The sequence below is a fragment of the Sturnira hondurensis genome, unplaced genomic scaffold (assembly GCF_014824575.4).
Source record: "Sturnira hondurensis isolate 20B ecotype Veracruz unplaced genomic scaffold, ASM1482457v3 Scaffold0007401, whole genome shotgun sequence".
NCBI lineage: Eukaryota > Metazoa > Chordata > Mammalia > Chiroptera > Phyllostomidae > Sturnira > Sturnira hondurensis.
The window spans coordinates 6,248,178-6,274,386 of record NW_028080032.1 but is presented as its reverse complement, the minus strand read 5'-3'; the positions used below and the strand labels follow the sequence as shown (position 1 = coordinate 6,274,386).

Genomic DNA, 26,209 nt, shown 5'->3' with positions numbered 1-26,209 from the left:
TGAAGGCATCTGACTTTCATACCTGGTAAGAGTCAATTCAGGTTTTTCCTAAATTTCAATTGCAAATATCCAACCTATTACCTAAAGAATCTTAACCAACTTGGGGTTTTCACAAGGAATAAAATGAAATAGCATACAATAATGAAAGTGCTTGGCACAAAACTGGGCCAAGAGTTAAAGAAATATTCACTATTATTATGCAGGTTTGGGTATTTTCTATAAAGCACTGGAATATGCAACTGCTGTCATTGCCTAGTTACAGGGATTCTGATTTTGACTTAATAAACAACACTCCTGTAACAATCCCAAATGCAATGAGAGTATGAGCCTGAATGTTCAAACAGAACAGCAAGGGGCGTTCCTCAGGGGACATCGGAGACAGAATTCCTGCCTAGGCTCCTGACTCTTACGGTCTCTGCTCTTGGGACCCAGTGATTACCTGCACAGCATGAAAAACTGTACTTGTAATTTACATGTAGAAAATGTGGCTGATCTCTGTGGGTATGGAAAGTTATACAAAACAGAATAGGGAGGGAAAAAAAGAAATTATAAAACTATACAACGGGAGCCCAAGTTTTTTTTTTTTAAGGATACACACACACACACACACACACACACACTTAGAACATTTCTGGAAGGGTGGAAGGGTATACGAGAAACTTAGAGAATTTGGGGAATGGGCTGGGGGAGCAAATGTTTACCCACACCAACCAAGTGCCTACTTTTGACTGTGCACCCTTGTGCCCCCTACCCCCTTACCACAGGCAAGATTACCCTTCTAAAAAGGACCAAGTAATCTGGTTTGGCTAAAACCTTCTGGACTGAGCTTTGCTTTGCAAACACTGCCCAGAATAAAACTTTAAATATTTCCTCACATCTTCACTGCCAAGGCCCAAGGGCCTTCATTAGTCTGCCAGAGCCCCCAGCCTATCCTCCCATTAGCAAACAGTCCTAACCTTGGAGGCTGCTTCAGGTCCCTTTTTTTTGTCCCTCATTTCCTGAGTCCCAGTGCCTTTTACCCATGTGTACTTACTCTGTGGGAGACCTCATCCAGCCTCATGGTTCTTGGATATTATCCCAACACTGACTCCCAAATTTCTACTTCCAGCTTAGACTCCCTTCCGGAACTCCAAACTTGCACATTGCAACTGCCTAGTCAACGGCTCCACTTGGATTTCAAGCAGACATCTAAAACTGAACATATCCTTGCCCTGCCTGGTGTAGCTCAGTGGACTGAGCACGGGCCTGTGAACCAAAGGGTCACTGGTTCAATCCCCAGTCGGGGTACATGCCTGGACTGTGGGCCAGGTCCCCAGAAGGGGGCACACAAGAGGCAACCACACATTGATGTTTCTCTCCCTCTTTCCTTCTCTTTTCTCTCTAAAAATAAATAAATATAACCTAGAAAAAAAAAACTTAACACATCCAAAGATGAACTCATCTTCCCCAGTAAACTTGCTCTACCCACAGCCCTCTAAACAGGCTTCTGGATGAGCAATCCACAACCCCAGAGCAGAAGCAGCCTGACCTACAATACCAGTTATCTCAAATGAAAGTAGTCCTGGGCATTGGCACCTGTGATATCATATACTCATTTAAACTTGTTCTGAAATCTGTTTGAAGTTAACTCATTTAAGTGCAGGATTTAGATTTTGACATTTTAATTTCTTTTGAACAGAAGTCACTTTCTGCGAGCTAGGAAACAGAATCAAACTAAGGCAATGTAGTCAGTCCCCTAGGGATCCAGGCCAAATCTTGCAATCTTCAGCAGAATGACATCATAGTACAAGGTGCTAACAATGAGGTTATAGACTCTACATAGCGACCACTTATCTACCCTTTTCCTTAGAAAATAGCCATAAGTCCAGTCCTTAAAGGCATGATATACAGAACATCTGTAAAGGACAGAATCACCCAGATGACATGGTGCCTAACGTACTGGTGAACCAGACCAGAGCTGCCCAAGGAGTGGTGAACAGGGGGAGTCTTTACATTTTGAAAACTTGCTCAGAGGTTTAAGAAAATTCCTGATTGCTCTTAATATTACAGATGCATCCACACTAATATTTGATTTTGCCAAGGTCTTCCATTAGAACATGAAGTTAGAGCATAGGGGATGAGATACTTAGGTATTTTTAAAATAAACTACTTAGTAGTGAGAGGTCTGACATTGCTTTCTTCCATGTGCCACAAGAACAAACCGACAACAAAGGCTATTTAAAAGAAATGCTGAACTCCAAGAGGGTGGTGGCAGCAACACTTTCTACTACGGAATAACCTCCTGTTTTTCCATACAATTAACATTGCTATTCTCCCATGGCACAGACAGGATCCTGTGGATAAACCTGTCAGTTTTTTGTCAGGGCCAGGAGACGAAAGATAGAGCATGCCCTAATTAGCTAACTGTAAGCTCAGTTAAGTCTTTAGGATGGACCCATAAAACCTGACTATGGTTTTGTTACACATCTGCAAACTGCAGAATTCCTTGGCCTTTAGCTACAGTTTCTGCTCGGTATCTTAAAGCCGAGCTCAGTCATCGAAATCCGGAATGTCATCATAGGAGTAACCCCGGTAGCCTTTGGATGCATAGTAGGCGATGCGCAGGTGGTAAAACCCTGGCAGGAACACAAGGATGCCAATGATCAGGACAGGAACGGCCCGGTCTGCCCCCTGGTGGAAGAAAGAGGCAAATGCATTAGTACCACGTAAGTTACAAATTTTAAAATAAAACAACACATGGGTCCCATCCATAAATCAGGATGTTAGACTTTTCAGAGTATTTTCTTTGGGTAGCACACTACCTAGGGCAAAGGTTTACATCTTTTTCTTTCTCCCGATTATCAGTTGCAGAAAAACTGCACAGGACTGATCTGGCAGGGTAGCTCAGTTGGTGACAGCACGCACCATCCCGATACACCAAGGTTGCAGGTTTGATACCCAGGTCAGGCACATACAAAAAGCAACAATAAATGCATAAATAAGTGGAACAACAAATCGGTGCCTCTCTCTCTCTCCAATCAATAAATAGAAAATTTTTAAACCTGCAAAGTACTTACAATTATGACGAAAATACATTATCTATGTTTATCCACAGAGATTTTGGCTTATTTGCTTCTATTCCTTATTTAACATTTTTAGTTGTGAACACACTCTGTGCCTTTTTTTTGTCTCTTATAACAGGATATTGCCAAAATATTACTAGGAGCTTTTCACTGTGAGGTATGGAGGTGGGAGGAATGGGTGAAGTGGTCAAAGACACAAAATTCCAGTTATAAAATAAAGAAACCCTGGACATGTAATATAGAGCACGGTGACTACAGTTAAGAATGCAGTACTGTATGTTCAAAAGTTGATGAGAGAGTCGGTCTTAAAAATTCTCACCACACAAGAAAATGTGTAATTATGTGTGGTGATGGATGTTAACTGGACTTACGGTGGTGATATTTTGCAGTAAGTACAAATTTTGAATCATGTTGTACACCTGAAACTAATATAATGGGTTTTTACATTTTTACTTACTGATTTTAGAGAGGGGGGGAGAAAAACATCAATTTGTCGCCCCACTTATTATATGCATCTTTTAGTTGATTCTTGTATGTGCCCTGACCAGGGATCAAACCCATGACCTTGACATGCTAGAAGAATGCTCCAACCAAATGAACCACTGGGCAGGGTGGTAAAGTTTTTGTGGTTGCTATTTAAACACTGGATTTAACAGAAAATATCACACTGTAAACGAACCCACTGATGATCTATTAGCTTAAAACAGACTGACAGCACAACCACGTATAAAACTAAAGGCAGCCCTGGCTGGTGTAGCTCAGTTGATTGAGCACTGGACTGTGAACCAAAGTGTTGCTGGTTCAATTCCCAGTCAGGGCACAAGCCAGGGTTTCGGGCTAGGTCCCCAGAAGGGGGTGCATGAGAGGCAACCACACATTGATGTTTTTCTCCTCTTTCTCCTTCCCTTCTCCTCTCTCTAAAAATAAATAAAAATCTTTAAAAGAAAAAAAAAGAGGTAAAGGTAACACGCTGGTACCAAATACAGTACTTAGAGGCCTGAGCCAGGCTCTGAAAGATCTTCGCCAGAAACAGAGGCAGCAGCCACTTGAAACAGGAAGGAGCCTTAAGAAAGTAAAAGAAGGCAGAGAAATAGACTCATTTTGTGAACAGGGATGAAGGATAAAGGGACGAGAGGGTTGTATGTCCCGATGTTCTGGAAACATCACAGCATGCTACATGAATGTGAGAGGGTTAGAAGGGCAGGGTATTTTATTCGAGGGAAGGCAGCTTCAGAAGCTTTTGCATGTTGCCTTGACACTCATCTAGGGAAGCAGAACATGTCACTCACGTGTTGTGACTAAACTCCTAAGTGAGCTGCTGGCCCCGGCCCCCATCACCCTGGCTGAATACCGCACTGCGATGTGCCAGTGCCCACTGCCCCAGGGGACCGTCTACGTTTAATGTGTGTGTAAAAGGGGAGCCACAGTGAGACCTTGGAACAAAAACACAGGGCTCTGGTGGGCAAAGGGTTTCCACCTTCCTCCTGGTGTTGGAGGGTCCCTGAGGGAGAGCAGTTTGACATTGCTGGGTCCCTAGAGGTTATGAGTTTATCAGCAAGGCCTTCTCTTTGGCCCCACCCTCCCAAATCCTCCTGCAAGGAGTCCTCGGCGTTCATGGGAAGGCCAACTGAGAAAAAGAGAAACGGGGCAGTTTTCTTTCCATGGCACTTGTGACTGACCAGAGAGATGGTCTCCTCATGCTCATTTTAGACACCCAGAGACATCGTTCTTTAATTGATTCTCAAATAAGGGGCAGACCTGCTGAAAAGGGGCTCTCAAGCCTCTCTAAAGACGCTCTGTCATATACAACAAGCCCCTATTCCCCGGAACTGAGAATCTGCACATAATGATAGAAATGCCCGACAGGGGTGTGTTGTACATGTGAACATCTGAACAAAGCTAAAAACCCCCAAACTATATTTTTAAGTATCTTTTAAATTTTTTTAGATTTTATTTATTTATCTTTAGAGGGGAAGGGAAGGAGAGAGGGAGAGAAATATCAATGTATGGTTGCCTCTCGTTTGTCCCCTGCTGGGAACTGGCCTGCACAACCCAGGCATGTGCCGTGACCAGGAATCGAACCGCGGTTGTTTGGTCCACAGGCCCGTGCTCAATCTACTGAGCAATATCAGCCAGAGCTGCCAAAACTACTTCTTCTGATTAAGAGTTAGTTACAAAGAAGTCATTTCTCCTGTAGCTAAACTCTATGACTAGGCTCCATGCTGCATATTTGTCTGTAGTAATCCAAGTGGATAAGAGAAACACAACTATGTCCTCAAGACAATTTCCAGGAGGCCCAGCCTGTCCCAGTGAGGTACCTGACCCACGAATTAGCACAGGCCAATCACTTCATGGTTTCTTAGAACTGGCTTTTCTCTGTTTATGCCTCTTTGATACTGTACACGGGGGTCAACCAACTTGTTATGAATGAGCATTAAGCCTCTGAAATACTTGATGGTCTTCACTTTCAGCTCCAGGGTGGCATCCTCATCACACACAGTCACCCTGTGGGGATGCTGCTGGAAGGCAGACGTGACACAGTCCATACATGGTTCGCTCTCCCTCCTCGATGACTCTGTACAAACACCCTGTGAGCACCTGTGATGGGGATCATCACCTCTTTAGCATCCACAACAGTGCCCATACCTGCCATCAGGGCCACGGTGGGCACCTTGACGAGATCTCCATCGAAGAACCTAGCCCTGGCCAGCGTGGTGTTTATGCACAGCACAGTCACATGGGTCCTGGAGGCCAGCTCATTGAAGGCTATGTGCCCATTGGGGCTGATGCCTCCAACAAACAGCTCGATCCCATCTACAGCCTTGATCTTCTCAAAGACGTCACTCTCAGTCTGCTGGTCAGCTGCATTACCCTCCAGAATGTCAACAATGTTTTCTGGGTGAATGTCAGTGTGAGTGAAGACGTTTTTCCACACAGAGAAGTGGTCACTCTCTGGATGGTCTCAAGGGAGATCCATGTACAAATATGTGAAGACCACCCCCTGTTGGTGGTCTTCATTCTTACAGTATTCAATCAGCTTCTTGCAACAGCCAGGTGGGGTGCTCCCGGAGGGGGGCCGCAGGGTGAAGTGCTTGTCTGGTCCTGGGTTAAACTTCACGATGCCGTTCCTGATGTACCGGGCGGCCCCCTCCCCAGCCTGGGAATAGTGGTCCAGGGTGATGAGCTTCACCCTGTTGCAGACACGTCCGCAGGGGCTGCAGCAACGGCGCGGGTCACATGGGTCCGGGTCAGGCTGTGCCTGACCCAGACTAACAGATGTCAACTAATGGTGTGCAGCGTTCCACTGTAATGGATGTACCCGTTTTACTTAAGCCCACTCCCCATCCCAGACTGCTGGGTGTTTTAGTTGTCGCTCACTTTCTGGGACTGTACAGAACACCACACTAACTTCAGTGTTTTCCTTGGCCTTTCAGATTCTTTCCTTATCCCGTGAGCATGATTCATAGGTCAAAGACAAAGGAATGATGTTTGGTCTCTTTCATCAGGAGGGCTTCCATTTTGGGGAGAATTCCATTAGGACAGGGACTCTGTTCATCCCTGTATCCCCCGCTGTGCCCAACTTATAACAGAGGTTCAATAAATGTGCTGAATGACTTCACCTTTACAAAACTGCTTTGTCTGTCTTGGTTTTTTTACATACAGTTTTAGATGTTTTATAGTTTAACCTATCTTCCTTTTTCTTTGTGACTTTTTCCATTGTTTGTAAGTTTAGGAAGATTTCCTTCACCCAAAGAATTAATCTCAATCTACAAATCTCCTTTAAACACAAGGAAAGAGAAATTGAAGGGGGTTCCCTTGCGCCAAAGATGAACTATTTGAAAATAAAGAAGATAAAGTCTACAACTCTCACAATTGAACATGCTTGGTACGATGTCTGTTATCTTATTTTACATTTTCTACTTTTCTCCTTCTTTTATCTTTCAAAGGATTTTGACTATATCCCTAAGGACATATATCCTAAGGATTCAAAGACTTGCAAAGAAAACTTACTGTGCATTCAGCCTTCCTATAACATTTAATACTGCTATTGTTACTTTGAAGCAATTATATAGAGAATAGGACAAGTAATCATATAAATATCACTAGGATAGACATACACATATAAAAATTCTAATCTTACACTTGTATTACCACCCTGGGTGTAGCTCAGTGGTTGAGTACCAGCCTGTGAATCAAGGGGTCCCCAGTTTGATCCCCAGTCAGGGCACATGCCTGGGTTGCAGGTCCCCGGTGCAGGGTGTGTGAGAGGCAACCACACACTGATGTTTCTCTCCCTCTCTTTCTCTCTCCCTTCCCCTCTCTAAAAAATAAAATAAAATCTCTAAAAAATATTTGCATTAGAAATACCTGTACTTTTATATCTGTGTGGTATCTCTTTCCTTATATCTACATATTATTTTCCCTTGTATTCTAAAAGATACCTATTTTCTGATTCCTAGGTCAGATTTCTAGGTCATGGAAAAGACCTAAAAACAATGAAGACAGACCCAGGAGGCCGAGCCAGGGAGCCTGGGCAGATGTGGCACCTACTCCCCCACTGGGGCACCTCTGGGTCTGTGGGGTCCAATTTCAGCGGTGTGGTGGAGGTGGCTCATGGTAGATGAACCCGGACTCAGGATGACTGAAGAAAGTTGCACTTTTGCCTCCTCTGAGCCGAAAGCCAAAAACTGTATCACAAGTAGACTCTTTACTACACCGTTGGGATTTATGCTGCGTAATGCAATCAAAGTTAACAGAAGGCACGGTCCTGAAGCCAGGTGTTCAAACTTAGACTACACACCAAGTAAATTTCTGGTCACCACATAATTGTTTTAAATAGCTAAGGACTAAGGCAAATTAGACATATTTCTTAAAACCCATGAACAGCCATTTATTATGACATTGCTACTATTGCCAAGTGCAAACATCATGCCCGCAGATCCCTTCGCCTGGTGTGTGTTGAAGAACATGAATTATGATCAATACCAGTTCAAAACAACTTAGACACTGTTTAAGTGTCTGTATGCAGCCCAAGAACCGCCAAATAGCACTTCAGGTTTCTAAAGTATCACAATGAAGGCCCACAGGAACTGCAACCAAACCCGATATAAGAAGGCTCTGATTCATGGGATAAAAGTCCTGGCTTGGTCAGTGCTGCCAGCTTTTCATAAGCCTCACCGCTGGTCCCCAAACAGACTAGTACGTATACGTCTGTAGCACTGCAAAGCCACAATGATAGCACATTACTCCACTCAGAGTCTCCACCATTCAGGAGTCCTTGACGCCAGGCGCAGCTTCGCTGTTCCAGACTCTGAGAGTAAGGAAAAGGCCCAACACCTCAGAGGGAAGACTTTCGGACCTGTCACCACCTACCTCAGAGGAACTGTGGGAGAAGTTTGTTGTTGTTCAAAGGAAGAAACACATGTTTGGTTAGCACAGAATAAAGTGTTAAAAAAAAACACAACAAAACAAACCCAAACCCTTTCCCTCTTCCTGCTGGAATCTGCTGAAGATACCAATATAAAACAATAGAGCCGCGGTTCACATTTCAAAGATCGCATGGCAACTGCCCCAAACCCTTCAGCTTACCCCTTTGCTGATGTAGCCTGCCAGCAGCAGGGAGCCTATGATAATGAGAAAGGTGCCAATCAAAAACAGCACGGTAGCAAGCGCAATGGCCTTATATGGGATCTTAGGAGGGCTTTTCTTAAACTGGAAGAGAAACAAAGAAAAACAAGGAAGAGCATTAAGACAGCACCAGGGCTCAGACACTTTCAAGCAGGGAGGAAAATAAGAACCAACCCGGATGCTTCACGTGTCTTGCAGGGCCTCCCACCACCCACTGCGGCTCTGGGAGAGAAAGGCCGGGGATGAAGCTCTAGTTATTTCCCTACCAAGGAGTCCCAGTGCAATGCTATTCTTTCTAGTTCTGGTTTCCTTCCCCAGACATACACACCCATTTTCCTACAAATAAAAAGGTGCTTTACGGTTATTCACTGGTTAGACATGTATTTGTTAAGTGCCTGGCCCATGGAAGGCTGTTCTAATCTACAGGGATTCAAGACTGAACATCATGCTTTGGAGAAGAAAGTAAGGGATTTCTGGCTTTCAAAGTTAAGTCAGCACACAGTCAGAAGTTTCAGAAACAGCTTTTTTTAAAGCATTAGTTGCCTGCCCCACGGAGCAAGTAACCTGCCTTATTAACAAGTTCAATTCAAGGTTAAGATTCAAAAACAAACTTTCTAAGGTCTGGGTCATGGTTGTATCTGACCTAACTGTCTAGAAGCTTTCCAGGTGTGCTTAAAAAAAAATCTTGCCCTGGTTGGTGTAGCTCAGTGGATTGAGCGTGGGCCTGTGAACGACATGATCGTGGTTCGATTCCCAGTCAGGGCACATGCCTGGGTTGCAGGCGAGTTCCCAGCAGGGGACACACAAGAGGCAACCATACATTGATATTTCTCTCCCTCTCTCCTTCCCTTCCCCTCTAAAGATAAATAAATAAAATCTTTGGGGGAAAAAAAACCTCTACCTAACACAACACAATCTGATTATTTCTCAGGCAAACTAAATAAAATTTGCAATTGCTGGGCTCTGAGGTTACAACCAAACATTCTTAGAAAGGAGCAGGATTTACACTGGTTTGAAACAGCTCCACCAAGGTCCCTCCTCCTGCAGCTATGGCTGAAAGGAGCTAGATTTCTCTCCTGCAGCTCCCGCTAATCCCTAGGGACAGTTGGCAAAACCTCCACCTAGAAGGGTTTCCTGCTAATTCAGCAGAAACAGAGCCAGCCACTCTCAGCAGCTCCTTTCTGCCCTTACCTGAAGGTCAATGTAGCCATCATCTGTGCTAGAGAGCCTTGAGTATTTCACTTTACTACTGGGGATTCCAGTAGCCAGGTTAGTACGAGATGGCATCATACACGCTGACACAGCTACAGGCTGAAAACAAAGAAAACTGTTATTGTCTGCAAGCAACAATGCTGTTTTCTAGCCAATGAATTTAGGCCTCTTAAGATGCAGTGTATTGGAGCTCTGGGCTGTGAGGACATACTAGCAACCAGCAGTTTAGGCTCCATTGCTCTTAAAACCCAAATTCTTTTGACAGAGTGAATGCGTTCTCATTATATATCGACTCTAGTTTGTCCTGGCAGAAAGAGAGTCAAGACACTGGCCAAAAACCAGAAGTCATGTTTATCTTGCCTCCAACGTTACCCTGCCTTCTAATTTTTCCCAAGTTACACAGGGTGGAAAGTGTCAATTTAAATCCAGGTTCATCTGACACCAAAGTCCATAGTATTGTTTGTCTCTTTTCCCTGCTTCAGAAAAAAGCAAAAGTAGCATATACTCAAGTGATTCTCTTATTTGCCAGGGAGGAAGGATAGAGAGGGTGGGGAATAACATTCACGTCAACATTTTGCCTATTCCCCTGATGGATACACAGGCCTTGGTTCACAGCTTGGCCTCACACCGGCACCTCCAAGGCCAGCCCAAGTAGCAGCCATCTGCAGATTTCTTTGTAGCTCATGCTGAGTGGCCCCAGGCAGAACACAGGTGGTGGCTGACCTTGGCTTGCACCTCCCAGGAGGTCCCAGACCCCGTGCACTCAGTGGACAGCTTCAGACCATGTTGAAGCACCACCACCCAACCATCTCCACAAGTGACACACTCAAGGGGCAGACTCGGTGGGCACCAGAGACCCGCTGAAGTAAGTACGGCTCTGCGGAGGGGGCCCCTGCACAGCGGCTTTCCATGGTGATGGGTAGTCATAGCCAGGCCTTGCAACTGATCAGCCTGGAGGTAAATCCCTCCCACTGACATGCCAATAGCAATCAAGGCTCAAGTACAACAGGAGGGTGTAGTTAGTCCACATGAGGGTCACACTTTGAGTGACCAGTTTGGGTGAATGGGAAGGCTGTGCCATTGGACCCTACAGGACACCTACTACATTAGGCAACCCTACCAAGCCTGGGAGACATAGCAGCTCTACCTAATACTTAGAAGCAAACACAGGGAGTCTGCCAAAATGAGAAGACAAAGAAACATGGCAATGAAAGAACAGAACAAAACACCAGGAACCCCCCCCCCACACACCAAAACTAGCCCTGGCTGGTGTGGCTCAGTGGATTGAGTGCCAGCCTACAAACCAAAGGGTTGCTGGTTCTGTTCCCAGCCAGGGTGCATGTCTGGGTTGCAGGCCAGGGCTCCAGTAGGGGGCGTGCAAGAGGCAGCCACACATTGGTTTCTCTGCCCCTTTCCCTCCTTTCCCCTCTCTCTAAAAATAAATAAATAAAATCTTTTATTTTTAAAAAAGAGCTTCCCAGACAAGAGAAAGCTAAAGGAGTTCACCACCAAACCAATATTATATGAAATGTTAAAGGGTCTTCTTTAAGAAAAAAAGATAAAAAATACGAACAATAAAAATATGGGCAATAAAATGGCAACAAATACATATTAACAGTTGACTCTTAAAAACAAATAAACAAGCAGAACAGAGAGTCATAGCCACAGGGACAAGAGAACATTTTGACAGTTGCTAGCTGAGAGGGGCTGGCGGATGGGTGAAAAAGGTGAAGGGATTAAGTAGTATTAATGCAAATTGTTGTTACAGAACAACATGGGGAGGTAAAGTACAGCATAGGGAACACAGTCAATAATATTTCAATAATTATGTATAATGTCAGATGGGTACAAGATTTATTGGCATAATTACTTAGTAACTTCTAATTACTTGGTAATGTCTAATTACTGGGGTATACAACTGGAACTATATAATAATGTATGTCAACTGTAATTGAAACATTAAAAATGATTTCAAATTTAAAATATCTTGTGCATTTTCCTCCATAAAACCAGTTGTATAAATAAAAAGCAGTGAATCTGTTTTGATCATGAAGCCGTTTGATTTCTAAAAGTGAAATATACCTTTTAAAAGGGAAAATTAAGTATTTCAATAAAGAAAACAAAAACAAAAAACAAAGAATGGCTTTCCTCTGGTATAACATTTTACAAATAATCGTCATTATACAACTGCAGTTGGTGCTGATTAGGTGGACTGAATCCCATATATTAATGACTTCTTTTGAATGGCCTGCATTCAACCTAAAATAACTAGCATTATAAAGGAATTGGTGCTAAGTGCTCATGTCCCTTTTTAGAAATTAGTGGTTCAGATATCAAGTACTGAAGAAAGAGCATGCTAACTGATACATCATCCTACAAGGTGTTAAAGAACAAAACTAAGTAAATTTGAAAATCTAATTGGCTTTATTATTCGACAGATGAATCAGACAGCATCCCATCTAGCAACCAAAAGGGAGTGCTGAGGCATTGTAGAAACTGGAAGGTTTAAATAAGTAGAAACAGGAGATGAAACTGCAATAGGTTAGTTATTAAGTTTTGGTTTGGTGATATGGCTTAGCAAAAGTGACTCTATTTGGCCTATTTTTTTTTAAACAAAGGATTAGATTAAACTGAGTCAAATACTAGTTGTTTTTTTTAATTTTTATTTAAGTACTTTTAGAGAGGAGGAGGGAGAGAGGGGAAGAAATATCAGTTACTTTTCTCACGCCCCCAACCGAGGGCCTGGCTCATAACCCAGGGAAGTGCCCTGATCAGGAACCAAACTCAAGGACCTTTCGATTTGCCAGAAGACGCCCAACCACTGAGCCACAGCAGTCAGTGCAAATACTAGGTTTTCAAATGTTGCGATCTGATTACTTGGCAATATACATTTAATTCTGTAAAACTTATAGAATTAGTGTTATAGATAGAAGTACAAACTATCTATATGAGGGGATTTACAATGGCACTTAATCGGCTATGATTTGTATTAGTCTTTTTAGAAACAAGTTTGTGGACTTTGCCGTTAACTATTCACACAGCTGCATCAAAACAAAAAAGCGCAGGGCATGAGGGAGAGTGGAGGGGAAGGCTTATTGGTGGCAAGGAAGGAGAATTCTAAAAGAGGGGAAAGAAAGTATAGAAATCGATACTTTAAAAGTTCCAACAGGCTTTTTTCCCCCAGCTCCACTGCAACCTCCCCCTGCAAAGTCCCCCTGCACCTAAATGTTGCAAGAATTTTAAAATAATCAGCATCACTTAGCGCAGTGCCTGGCCCTATGCGTCTGCACACTCACTACTTTCCTGCCTGTCTCCAGACCTCGCCAGGAAGAGAAGGAAGAACCGACGCAAATTTAGACCTAAAACAAGCAAAACTGGTTTCTGGAAAGAGGCCAGCCTTGCCGAAGCGGTTGAACACTCCGGATGGAGGACTCCGGGCTCGACTGGAGTGGGGAGTGTAGTCCCCGCCAGGCCGTGAGTCTGAAGGGTCAATTCCGCGCCCGCCCTACCGTTGGCACCACTTACCTGAGCGCTGCACCGAGTCGTCCGCGCGCCGCCAACAGCTTGCTCGCCGTTGGAAGCAGAGACGCTCTACACATGCCTCACCTAACTGTCACCCTCCCCACCCCACCCACCTCCAGCTCAGAGTCCGGAAGAGCCGGAAGTTGCGTAAGAAAAGGCGACAAAACGAAAATAGCGTCACGGGAGCGCCGCCTTTCATCCCGTTTATAGGAAACGTCATTGTTCAGCCCTGCCCTGGTGCGAGCAGCCCGAGGGAGACAGCGTTCTCGGGAGGCGCCGAGACCCGGCCTGGTTGCCCGCTACCTCGGTCTCTGGGGTGCTCACCCCCCTCGGTCATAGTATGGGCCTGGACGAGCTGTTTCTTGTCCTGACCCCTTAGGCTGTGCAGTGAGCGCAGTAGCTCCCCGCAGGAAGTGGAAGCCGAGCCCCTCGGACTCAGCCCCTCGGACCCCGCAGTCTTTCCCAGCCATCACCCCAATTATGCCTGCGTGGCCACACACTCTTGTGCTTCTTTCCCTCTCCATCAGCCCTTGCTCAGTTTAGAGGCTCGCCCACTTGGGACATTTTGCCACACGTGGTTTTTGAAACTCGACTTCTTAGAGGGCAATCGAGACCCATCGCCCCACCCACCTATGCAGTCATAGGTTGTACCCCGAATGGTAACCCTCTGAACCCACACCTTGGCATGTATCTGCACACGGTCCACGCGAGCTACCTGACCAGGGCACGTCGAACTTTTTTAAATGTAAATTTTATTAACGTATAACTTACATAAAGTACAATTGGATGAGGTTTAACAAATATAGTCTTGGAACCATCACCAGTCTAGATAACATATTTTCATTATCCCCAAACCTCCTTCCTCCCAGGCACACACACACAGGTTAAATTACCCTCTGTATAAAGTTCTTCTAAAGTACAGTAAGAACTCAGTCCAGGTACAATGAATAAACCGGGCGTTTAATTCACTAAACACAAAATACAACAGGAAAATGAACTGTAATACAGCAATTCTCAGTATGTAAAATGCCTATTTGTGACCTTGTAGCACAATTACTGGGAATGTTTAAACAGCCTTTCTTTCACAACTGCTGGGCCTTTTCACTTCCCTGGTTGATTCCACCGTTCACGAGATTTAAGACATCTTTACCTTTTAAGGGATTAAGTCCCAAATAAAGTTATTTATACCAAATGAATTATTCATTTTTATTTTTTGCAAAAACATATTCCCTGGGCTGTCACAGATGTAGTAAAACTTCAAAAATTCTTGTAAAAGAATCCCTAAGGCAAAGCAACTCTGCCTTGTAACTGCTAATCTCATAAAATCTCAAAATAGTGAAATATAAATAATGAAATGTATGTTGTATTCTCCCATTCATCTCTTGACCTAAAGAAAACAAAAATAAGTTTGGCAAATAATCCTCCAAAATATCTTATCACCCATGGCATTTGAAGTACTTTTTATGGCTCTAATTTATTTATACCTGGCTGCTCTAGACTGAAAAACAAAACCAAATGCAAACACTTATACAAGATAGCATTAGCTGTGAATTTGCTAGTATACTTGTGACTTGGTTCAAATGAAGGCACTGTCCTCTGACGTTTGAAATTCAAATAACTTTTATTTAAATTGAAAATACAATTCTTAAAACTGCACTAATAGTTAAAACCCTTTCTTATAAAAATCCTAAAGAGTATTTCTAGATACAGCAGTAGTTTTAGGTGGTTAAGATCAGATCTGACTTGAGACTATCCCTTAAATTGTAGAGAATGAAGAAAAAGTAGGTTATTTACAGAGAACATTATCTACATATGTACTCAGGTACAAATTTGGTGACAGAAGACTTTTAAGGGCACGCTGGAATCTCAGAAGCACTTCTTGAAGAGCTTAGTTTTATTTTCTTGGGTTTTGGAAACGCCTAAGATCCTTCTTCATCCTCAATCTTGGGAGCCAGGTAGTACTTTAAATGTCCCATATCAGCAATTTTATACTCTACAACTGGAAGACAAGAACATGGTTAATTATTGAGACATATCACATACATTACCTATAAAAAAAAAGACTCAACAAATTTAGCATCTTACCAAGGGGCACATCTGCAGACATACTGAGTGTCACTGTAGGAGAGAGTGGAGTAGCTTTTGTAAAGAAGTTCAGATACCTCAGGGCAAAAGTTAGCTGAACTGGCTCATTCATCTCTATGCTGACCTAAGGGAGAAAACAAAAGATTCATCATATTGAAAAAACATCAAGTTTTTGATGAAAAACCATCAACCCATTAATTTATAATATACATTAAAACCCTTTATTGACTACTTTGGAGGGTGCTGTGAGACTAATTTTGAAAAGAGGTTAATAAAGCAAAAGAATCAAGTATTCAGCCTGCTTTTCTGAATATGAACCAAATCTCAGGTAACCAAATGATGTGATTGAGCTTCTCTTTATGAAAATACTTCTAGTATGTAAATCAGCTAATAAATACAGAATGAAATACAAATAAGTATAAACACACACATATAAATATTTTACAACCATGGAAACCAAATGACTTAATGAATCTAGACATGACTATTATAGGTGCTAAAATGACAACAAGGTATTCAGATACCTCATGGCTCCTACTAGAAGTACGCACTACCATGTGTTATGTAATCTTGCTCTCCCACCACCAACACAAAGGACCTGAATATCATCAAGACTCAAGAGCTATAGCTATTAGTTTATAGGAAATACGAGGTACAGGAACAAATTGGTATAAAGGATCCAACTGGCAAAATCCAGACTGTGGGAAACTCAATGATAAATGACCTAGTTTCTTAAAAAAGTGAAATTGTAATGGAGAGGCAAAAACAGAAGAAAACCAATTGACTGACAGAAATTTAAGAGTTATATCAACCAACTGCAATGCAATTTATGAACCTTCTTAAAATTTTGACTCAAACAGTTCAGATGTGACCAAGGAAGTAGGAACACTAAAAAAATTCCTTAATATTGCATATTTTCCTTGGATGTGGTAAACTTTAATGCTTATACTTTGGTCAGGTAGTTTACTTAGAGCAGGAGTTTCAAACTCACTCTTACCAGGGTCTCGTGGTTGCCTTCAAAGGGCTGAATGTAATTTCAAGTCCTTAACAGTTAAGGAGTAGTTACATTTATACAGTCCTAAAATTATTTCAGCCCTTTGAGGGCAACCTCGAGGCTTATGTGGCCCCCCAGTGAAAAAGAGTTTGACATCCCTGACTTAAGAGTGTTGCCCCAACATGCCAACATTGCAGGTTTGATCCCAGATCAGGGCACATTCAAGAATCAACCAATGAATGAGGAAGTGGATCAACAAATCAGTTTCTCTCCCTCCCCCACCCCCCTTTCTATAATAAATTTTAAACACACACACGTATATACTGAGCTAATATTAAGAGATTTTTTAAAAAACTGAATTTGGATGGGGAGTGAAATGTAATTTAGGAGGCAGATAAAACTTGGAATTAGCCCCCAGGCTTTTGTTAGTATCATTTTTAAAAAGTCTTTACTCAAAACATCTACAGAATCTTCCTGCTAATTTCAAAGAATCCATAACATATCATTAAATTCACATTGCAGAGAGAATATGTGAATGTACATTACCATGCTGTGCATTAGAATTATGGTTATGAGCCTATCTAGGCTGTGTATACATGTTCATTGTTGAAGTTCAATGTTCATTTAGTGTGGCAATATTTTACATAGAATAAACAAAATAAATTACTATAAACTTAAATATGCCAGATGCTGTATTAAGCATTTTGAATATTACCATATTTACTCCTAATAATCCTATGAGGTTATTAGGCACTTTAGTTGTTCTTGTTTTTATAGAGTCAGCTGATGTTCACAGGCTAGGAAGTAAAGTTTTCTTTTAGTACAATTAGAATATTTTTAAACTAATATTTGGTAAGAATCTAAAGAAAAAAGAAAAAAGAAAACCTGATTGATTACAGGAACACCTTAAATGTTACAATATTTAGGAATTAAGAGTACTATTTTTTGGTTAAAGGTAGATTATACCAGAGCACGCAACAGCTAGATTTTTACTCCTAACTAGATCCTTCTGTTGGTGTCCTGTGCTCAGTTATTTGGTATAAGCAGAGTAAACGCCTCCAGAAAGCCGAAAGTTAAGACACCTAGCTTCCCAATCCAACGCTCAGAGTATGTGTGGGTTTGATACACATTGTTTTATGATTTACAAAGGAAGCACTGAATTTGCATCCTCTGCTCACAAATTTTAACAATGTAATTTTATCTATTTTTCCTTAGTTGCCTGTAATTTTTAGCAATTATCTTGCTACACACTGAATGTTTTGTGTTTTCCTTTCCATTCATGTTAAAATTGAATCCCCAATGTGATGGTGTTCGGAGGCGGGGCCTCCATGAATAGTATTATGCCCTTATGAAACAAATAAATTTCCATTGCTTATAAGCCACCAGCTTATGGAATTTCGTTATAACAGCCCAAACAGACTAACATACAACCTATTATTAAGCAGTGTTACAATTCTCTTCAAAGTAGTTTGTTTACTCTAAAAACTACTTACAGCTTCCTCTTCTTTATCAACATTACTTGTTTGCGACAACTTTATATTTCCATTTCCAAGTTCCCCACTTGCAGAAAATTTCACTCCATCTTTCGCACAGGAAATTACAACAGCATCTCCGATATGACTGAGATCTCGGCATATGCGTGCAAATTCGCCAGAAGGCATCTTTACTACACAGCTATACTCTTGTTCCTAAGAAACAAAAAAACAAAAAACTTTAAAACCAGTTACTGAAAATGAAAGATTTGGAAGGTACCCTCACCTTTTTTTTTTAAAGATTTATTTATTTTTAGAGAGAGGGAAAGGGAGGGAGAAAGAGAGGGAGAGACGTGTGTCTCCCCTACCGGGGACCTCGCCTACAACCCAGGCATGTTCCCTGACTGGGAATTGAATTGGCACCCCTTTGGTTTGCAGACCAGAACTCAATCCAATGAGCCACACCAGCCAGTGTGGTGCCCTCACTTTCTCAAGACTCAGCATCTAAACGAGAACTCCAAATTTTAAGATTTTTTATTATGTTGAAATACCACTACTGTGTGACTTACACTTTAACCATTCAAAATAATAAATGCAGACCTAAAACAAGTATAAGAATAATCACACTAAGAAAACAAATTAAAACTGTGAATAGTAATACCTAGAGAACTAGAGCTTCGGAAAATCAACCCCCAGGGCTCAATCTAGAGGACATTAGAGTATGGTATAGGAACTCTGATGGGCAAGCAGGCCTAACTGCTTTCCAAAACAAAACATATTAGGCATTTTAAACATTACAACAATACTTCTCTCCTTTAGTACTGATAAACTTAATTTAAAAGATGCCCAAATGTAAATATGCACTTGACAACAATAAAGTCAACCAATGAATGATCCAATTTTTGGAGTACTGCAGTCTAACACATTTTAGGTAATTATCATGTATAGCACACTCAATCAGAAACTGATACTCACTGGAATTCCAAGTTGTTCAACGTCTAAATCCATTAACTTCATTTCATAGTCTGAAACCTTTTCTTGATCTACCAAAAGAAAGCAAATATTGTTGAATAAAAGTATGTAAACTGTAACTGTGGAGTAAGTTTTATAAGCATTAATGATGCTGCACTTTAATTTTCTGCAGCATAACTCAGTAGATTATAACCTACTTGGGGCTTCGAATACTAGCGCCAATGTGTCCGCATTATCTTCAGCCCTTAGGGTAATGATGTCTTCATTGCCAGCACATTTTAGTATTTTGGACATGCTAGAAGAGAAGATACAGGGGCTTTAAAATCGACACTATCTTCTGAAGATTGTTAGATTTCTAAGCAATTAAAACAAGGAGTTACTACTACTTTTAGCCATTAGGCTGTCTGATGAATTGGCAAATTAGGTAAACCTGCTACAGGTGTGTAAACCCATCCAGCCATTTGGGAAAGCAATCTGGCATTAAGTACTTAAGCCAAAAAAGCTCACACCCTACCACCAGCAATTCTGCGTCTGAAGATAAAAGAGCAGTATTTCCTTTTAAATTTTTAAAACTGATTTGAAAGCAAGAGATCAATTTGTTGTTCCACTTGTTTATGCATTTACTGGTTGTTTCTTGTACGTGCCCTGACCGGGGATCGAACCCACAACCTTGGCTATCAGGACAATCCAACAGCAGTATTTTCTGAACTGCAAATCCCTTTAGTGATTAAGGAAATTATAAGGCCGCTAGAACATCTGTGGAAATACAATGCATGTAGTATGGGTAAATATTTCCCATAAATTTTTAAAAATTTAAACACGTATACGTACTAGACAGTAGTCAAAAAGCTGAAAGCCACTGCCCTGGAGAAATACTCCCTCAAGTCCCAAAAGGTGCTCATTGCAACTTTGTAATAAAAGGCCGGAAGCACCCTATTGTCCCTAAGAGTAGGGAACCCCGTAAAGCAGTTAAAGTCATCCATGAGCAAGGTTTCTCAACCAAGGCTGCAGGCATCTAATGACCAAAAGAACTCTGTGTTCCTAGTAGCCCCGCGAAGCCAGTTATTTTCCCGCCACCCCGCCCCCCGCCCCGCCCCGACTTTGAGACTTTGGCGCGGAAAAGGCAGGTTCGCGCCGCAGCGAGCGCGGGCTTGGTGAAGCGCGCGTTCCGCTACTCCCGCCCCCCGGGCATAGCAGACTAACGAGAAGGCGCGGTGGCCCACACCAGCCAATGAGGTCCCGCCTCGGAGGAGCTCCCGCCAAGAGCCAAGAAAGTGAGCCAGCGGACCAGGGCCTGGTTCCCCACCGCCCCGGGGCTAACCTGGTGAGGTTGACACCCATGGCCAGGTTGCGATCGCAGCGGTACGTGTCGAACCCCTCCGAGCGCAGGGTGAGCTGCACCAGAGACACGTGGGACGAATCCATGCTCTGCAGATTGACGCCGCTCGAGCTGATGTCCCAGCAGGCCTCATTGATGAGATCTTTAAGCGCCTCCAGCACCTTTTTCAGGATGGAGCCCTGGACCAGGCGCGCTTCGAACATGATGGCGGAGTGGCAACGACGCAGCTAGAGACGAAGGGAAGGAGGTGTAGTCGGCTTGCGCTTCACAGAATGAGAGCGAGCGGGCAGCACCTGAGCTCAAGGAAGATCACCACAGCGTTCAGCCAGCAACCGTGTAATACGGCCAAGTCTGCGAGCTCGAGCTCTCCGTCCCAACGCCCCGTGACCAGACGTCACCACGCCGCCCCGCCCATAGCTGGGTAGAGAGCCAGGCCCAATCCTATGCTTTATCCCCGCTAGGCCCGCCCCCCGTGAGCACCCATTGGATTGTGAGGGAACCCGGGTGAGATGGGAACGCTGAGCCTTCTGGGGGCGGGCGGGAAGCCTCTTGGCAGAGCCACCGTTTTCGTCACGAACCCGAGTCTGAACGCTGGACAAATCTGGGCGTTAGTGAGCCCTAGGCCTGCTGTCTCGAGCTCCCGGTTTGTGGTACCTCCTCAGCTTCCCGCTTCGAGGGTGGAAAGTTGCCAGCCCCGAGAGTAAAAGTGAAACACAAATCAAGACTATCGGGAGGGAAAGCCACCTTGCAGCTTTAAGAGAACTGCTTTAAGTTGCGCACTTTATTTTTTGTGGAAGTGACACGTTTCTAAAAGTCAAAAGATAAAGAGGTGTACAGTTATGAAACAAAATTAGTTCTCACCGCCATCTCTTGACATGCGCCCCCCACATGCCAAGTTCCTACCAATGGTTTCTGTATACAGCATTGTAATCTGTATACAGATTTTCCCTGTGCAAATACCGTTTTTTAAAGATTTATTTATCTTAAGAGGGGAAGGAGAGAGAAAGAGAAACATCAAGTACGGTTTCCTTTCGTGCATCCCCTGCTGGGAACTGGCCTGCAGGGAACCTGCCTGCAACCCAAGCATCTGCCCTGACTGAGAATTGAACCGAGATCCTCTGGTTCGCAGGCCTGTGCTCAATCCACTGAGCTACACCAATCAGGGGCAAATACGCTTTTTTGAAGACAAAAATGGGTTCATACAGCAAACATTTCTGCAGTGTACTTAATAAAATATATTTATTTTATGCCATGTATGCATTTTCCATGTGAGTACCTTTTTAAAAACTAGTTTAAAAAGAAGGCGTAACAGGCATACTTTGAAGACAATGAAGTTCTTTCCAGACCACCGCAATAAAGGTAGGCAGTGAAGAGAGTCGTAATCTTTTCGCTGGCGGACAGAGGGTCTTGCTTTCAATTTGCAAAAATCACCATGCTGTTGGACCCAATAAATCAAAGCGCAATAAATGAGGTATACCCATATCTTACGTTTGTAACTTAATTTACCAATTTCTTGTAATTGCAAACACCTTTGGGCATTTAAGTGGTTTCTGTGAATCAACTCCTTGAACTACAGTGCTGGGTGGAAGAGCATACACATTAAATATTTGATTAATGTTACTCAATTGAACTCTAAAAGATTGCAATTTACATTCCAGCTAAGACTATGAGCATGATCATTTCCTCTGATATTTCTAACTATTGATATTAGCAATCTCAATTTTAAATCAGTGCTCATTTTTATGTAAATTCAATTTGCATATTAAAAAAGTGTTATAGGTTGTACATTTTTCACACTTCTTGATCATTGCATGTTTATATTTTTCCATTAACTTCTTTTTCTTATTGATTGAAAGGGGCACCTTATATAGTAATTATTTTCCCAGTATATATTCTTCCCCCAGCTTCGTTATTTTTCTTTTATATTAATTACAGCATTTCCATTTAGTTGCATTTGATATTCTATCATGGACTGTAGAATTCTTTAGTTTTTCTATGTATCTAGGTGTGGACTGAGCTTTATTTATCATGTTCAGTGAATTTTGTGTTCCTGAATCAGAAGATTCATGCATTTCCTCAAGTTTGCAATATTCTCAACCATTACAGCTTCAAATACTGCCTTTTCCCTACTCTATTCTCTCCCTCTGGCATTTCTATTAGATACATCTATTTCACTGAATTTAGGAGGGATTCTTTCCGTTGTAAAGTGTGCTATTATTTTATGTAGCACGTTAAAGAAAAAAATGTCAAAAAATTTAAAATATACAGCCATGGGTGGTGTGGCTCAGTGGGTTGAGTGCCTGCCTGCGAATCAGAGGGTCACAGGTTCCATTCCCAGTCAGGGCACATGTCTGGATTGTGGGCCAAGTCCCCAGTTAGGGGGGGTGCATGAAAGGCAACCACATATTGATGTTTCTCTCCCTCTCTTTCTCCCTCTCTTCCTTTCTCTATAAATAAATAAAATCTTTTAAAAATTTGTATCATATATTACTCCTGTACATACATCAAAATACATAAAAAGTGGTGTGGTTTAGTTCGTTGAAGTGTTGTCCTATAAACCGAAAGGCTCCTGTTTTGATTCCCTGCTTGGGACATGGGCTTGGGTTGTGGGTTTGGTCCCTGGTCAGGGCACATGTAAGAGGCAACCATGTTTCTCTCTCACATCAATGTTTCCCTCTCTTTCTCCCTTCCTTCCTTCCCCTCTCTCTAAAAATCAATAAGCATGTCCTCGGGTGAGGAGGACAATTAAAAATGTAAGAATAAAGATAATAAAAAATGTAAGAATAAAGACAATTAAAAATGTAAGAATAATCAAAAATGTAAGAATAAAGACAATTAAAAATGTAAGAATAAAGATAATCCATATTAAAAATAGATACATATAAACAAAATTAACTAGTGAACGCATTCCTCATATTTCTCTACATTTGATTTTCCACTCAGTTGCTGATATTGTTGTTTTTCTGTATCATTTCATTCTCTCTTGTCAAGGATGCTGATAATGTAGCATTCTCAGAAGTGCTACTCTATTGTCTCCAATTTCTTCCAAGTCTCTGTCACCCATTTGTAATTGTTTTTTATTTAAAATTTTTAAAATTCAATTTCTTTAGATTAAAAACAAAAAAAACAGTACACACCAATTTCCACCCCCCACCTGTCTTCCCCACTGCCTCTGGCAACCATCAATCTTGTATTTATGACCTTGGTTTTTTTGTGTGTTTGAGTCCACATATGAGAGATATCATGCAGTGTTTGTCTTTTTGTGTTTAAGGTCCATCCATGTCACAAATTTTTTTTAAAGCTTTAATTTATTTGTTTTTAGAGAGAAGGGAAGGGAGGGAGAAAGAGAGGAAGAGGAAGAGGAACATCAATGTGCAAGGAAAACATCAGTCAGTTGTCTCTTGTATGCTCCCTGCTGGGACCTGGTCTGCAACCCAGGCATGTGCCCTGATTGGAATCAAACTGGCAACCTTTCGGTTCACAGGCCCAGCACTCACTCCACTGAGCAATACTAGCCAGGGCTGTCACAAATTTTTATGGCCGAATAATATTCCACTGGACATATGTACTACATTTCTTTATCCAATCATCCGTTAACGGACATGGGTTATTTCTGTATCTTGGCTGTTGTAAATAATGCTGCAGTGAAAAAAGAGGTTCATATATCATTTTGAGTTAATGTTTTTGTTTTCTTTGGGTAAATACCCAGAAGTAGAATTGCTGAATCATTTGATAGTTCTATTTTTAACTTTTCCCAGGAACTTCCATTCTGTTTCTCATAGTGGCTGCACCAATTTACATTCTCACCAACAGTGTACAAGGGTTCCCCTTTTCCCACAACCTCCCTGACACTTATTTCTTATCTTTTTGTTAACAGCTATTCTAACAGGTGTGAGGTAATAGCACATTGTGGCTTTGATTTGTATTTTTCTGCTGAATAATGACATTGAGCATCTTTTCATGTGCCTGTTGGCCACCTGTATTTCTTTGGAAAAAATGTCTATTTTGATCTTATGCTCATTTTTTAATTGGATTTTTTTTTTTGCTATTGAGTTGTATGAGTTCTTTATGCCAGGGGTTGGTATAAAATTGGTTAGGGTGTCATCCCATATGCCAAGGTTGTGGGTTTGATCCCTGGTCAGGGCATATACAAGAATCAACGAATCAATGCATAAACAGCACCATACAGTGTGTTCTGAAACTGATCCGCATGAACTGGTTCTTCACCCTCCTTTGTATTAGGCCAGGTTTGAAAGGACTGATGTGATACTCACTCACCAGATATGACCTTGTACAATTATGTACTCTAAAAGTGAGGATGATCTTATGTTGCTCTCTGTGTTCATGTCCTTCTAGTTTGTTTATTTTTTTAATCCTCTTTCTGGGATTAAAAAAAATTATTGATTTAAGAGATAGAGAGGAAGGGAAGGAGGGAGGAAGGAAGGGGGCGGAGAGAGAAAGAGAGAAACATTGATTGGTGGTCTCCGGTATGCAGCCTGCTGGGGATCAAACCTGCAACCTAGATATGTGCCCTCACCAGGAATTGAACCTGCAAACTTTTGGTGTATGGGACAGTGCTCCAACCAATTGAACCACTGGACTAGGGCCTTCTAAAAAAGTTATTATTGGGAGAATTTCATTTTTTTGGTACTTATTATTGGTGAAAGGTCACCAGTTTGATTCATTGGTATGATTTTAGAGAGCAAGAAGAAAGAAAAGAGAGAAAGATAGACATCAATTTATTGTTTCATGCATTCATTGGTTGATTCTTGTATGTGCCCTGACTGGGGATTGAACTTGCAACCTTGGCATATCAGGATGATGCTCTAACCAACTGAGTTACTTGGAGCTACCCAGCCAGAGCTAGATTCTGTAGATAATAAACTTTGTTTAATTTACCCAAGAGGTGTCTGGTGTTGAGATCAAGAAGTGGCCACTGAACAGTCAAAATGATGATTACACAGTCCTCAACAGATTAAAAGTTTTAAAATTAGCACCAATATGATATTTACTTTAAAAATAGTATTAAAACAAAAGGCGAGATAAAACACAAAAATCAAAGCTTTCTGTAAATAAATTTGGCCTGTAGGGAGTGATCTGTTTCTCCAAAAGCTGCAAACAAGTATTTGTGCAATTTTGTTAACATGAAACAAAGCATACTCTTAAGTTCAGTGTTCCTCTACAGCTATTTTACTCTTACTGTGAAACACTGTTACAGGAACTTGGAAATATACTCTTACAGAAATCAAGAAAATATAATGCCCTTCACAGAATTCTCACTATTTCCCCCAAAACCCACAGTTCAGGTAAAATTGCCTATACGAAATTGCAACTTGGATGTGTGCAAGTTTCTTTCCTTGTTAAGTTACAGTGCGCTTAAGGGAAGGGACCTCATTTTACGCTCATTTTACATCACTTACAAGACAGCAAATAAGAACAGCTGACAGCAATGCTTGAGAAACACAGGTTAGTGTGGGCTTCGCTAAGAAACAGATGTGTTCTAATTCTTAGTGGGCACTTTCTGGTTACGAGAAATTGGTGATATCATTTCCTTTATGAGAAAATTTAATTCCACTCAACAAGTACTTAGGCTGTGTCTGGTACAAAGGTCCCAGGGTGTCAGTGCAGGCCATCCGCGCTATAGTCGGAGTTTTCAGTTTTCATTGGCTAATTTGTCTCAGAATCGCACGCCTTCCCCGCCCCCTTACTTTGCAGTTCGTTGCCAGTCTATTTACTCCGCCCCGCCTCCCTGGCGCCTTCTTGCCATGGCGGGGGCGGGGGGGCGGGGAGTGGGGGCGGTGCGCGTGCGCGCTCGCTCCCAGGCCCTGCTAAGTGAGGGAGCGAGCGGGCCCGGACTGTCGGAAGCTCATCGAGCTCCGCCCGGGTGAAAGGGCGGTGGTGGCCCTGGGCGGGGCCAAGGTCC

The 26,209-nt window shown here is 42.2% G+C and overlaps 3 protein-coding genes across 3 annotated transcripts; all 3 read right to left on the bottom strand.

The window, feature by feature from the left end:
• Positions 1-1,640: 1,640 nt before the first annotated feature.
• TMEM230 (transmembrane protein 230) lies at positions 1,641-13,543 on the bottom strand. Its single transcript, XM_037051696.1, has 4 exons — positions 13,428-13,543; positions 9,882-10,001; positions 8,652-8,774; positions 1,641-2,670 (listed from the first exon to the last, which is right to left on the bottom strand). The coding sequence occupies exons 2-4, from the start codon at positions 9,978-9,980 to the stop codon at positions 2,530-2,532; spliced, it is 363 nt and encodes a 120-aa protein (XP_036907591.1). The 5' UTR covers positions 9,981-10,001; positions 13,428-13,543; the 3' UTR covers positions 1,641-2,529.
• Positions 5,210-8,330, bottom strand: LOC118990925 (glucosamine-6-phosphate isomerase 1-like). The gene is given in 3 exon segments (XM_037051769.1): positions 5,210-5,596; positions 5,599-6,345; positions 8,310-8,330. Coding segments are annotated over 3 exon segments (972 nt in total). The 3' UTR covers positions 5,210-5,392.
• A 994-nt stretch (positions 13,544-14,537) lies between the features above and the next one.
• PCNA (proliferating cell nuclear antigen) lies at positions 14,538-20,688 on the bottom strand. The gene is made up of 6 exons (XM_037051695.1): positions 20,269-20,688; positions 19,145-19,242; positions 18,951-19,018; positions 17,997-18,191; positions 15,510-15,633; positions 14,538-15,423 (listed from the first exon to the last, which is right to left on the bottom strand). Exons 1-6 carry the CDS (start codon positions 20,487-20,489, stop codon positions 15,344-15,346), a joined length of 786 nt encoding a protein of 261 aa, XP_036907590.1. The 5' UTR covers positions 20,490-20,688; the 3' UTR covers positions 14,538-15,343.
• Between the last annotated feature and the right edge of the window lie 5,521 nt (positions 20,689-26,209).

Bases quoted from the DNA above. Each gene is read 5' to 3' on its own strand.
- PCNA (XM_037051695.1), bottom strand. From the start codon at position 20,489: ATGTTCGAAGCGCGCCTGGTCCAGGGCTCCATCCTGAAAAAGGTGCTG. The intron at 15,634-17,996 runs GTAAGTAGTTTT...TTTCTCCCTTAG, and splicing joins TTGATAAAGAAGAGGAAGCT to GTCAGCATAGAGATGAATGA. The intron at 15,424-15,509 runs GTAAGATGCTAA...CTTGTCTTCCAG, and splicing joins GTCTGCAGATGTGCCCCTTG to TTGTAGAGTATAAAATTGCT.
- TMEM230 (XM_037051696.1), bottom strand. From the start codon at position 9,980: ATGATGCCATCTCGTACTAACCTGGCTACTGGAATCCCCAGTAGTAAA. The intron at 8,775-9,881 runs GTAAGGGCAGAA...TTTCTCTTCCAG, and splicing joins ATGGCTACATTGACCTTCAG to TTTAAGAAAAGCCCTCCTAA. The intron at 2,671-8,651 runs GTAAGCTGAAGG...TTCTTCCACCAG, and splicing joins CAGGCTACATCAGCAAAGGG to GGGGCAGACCGGGCCGTTCC.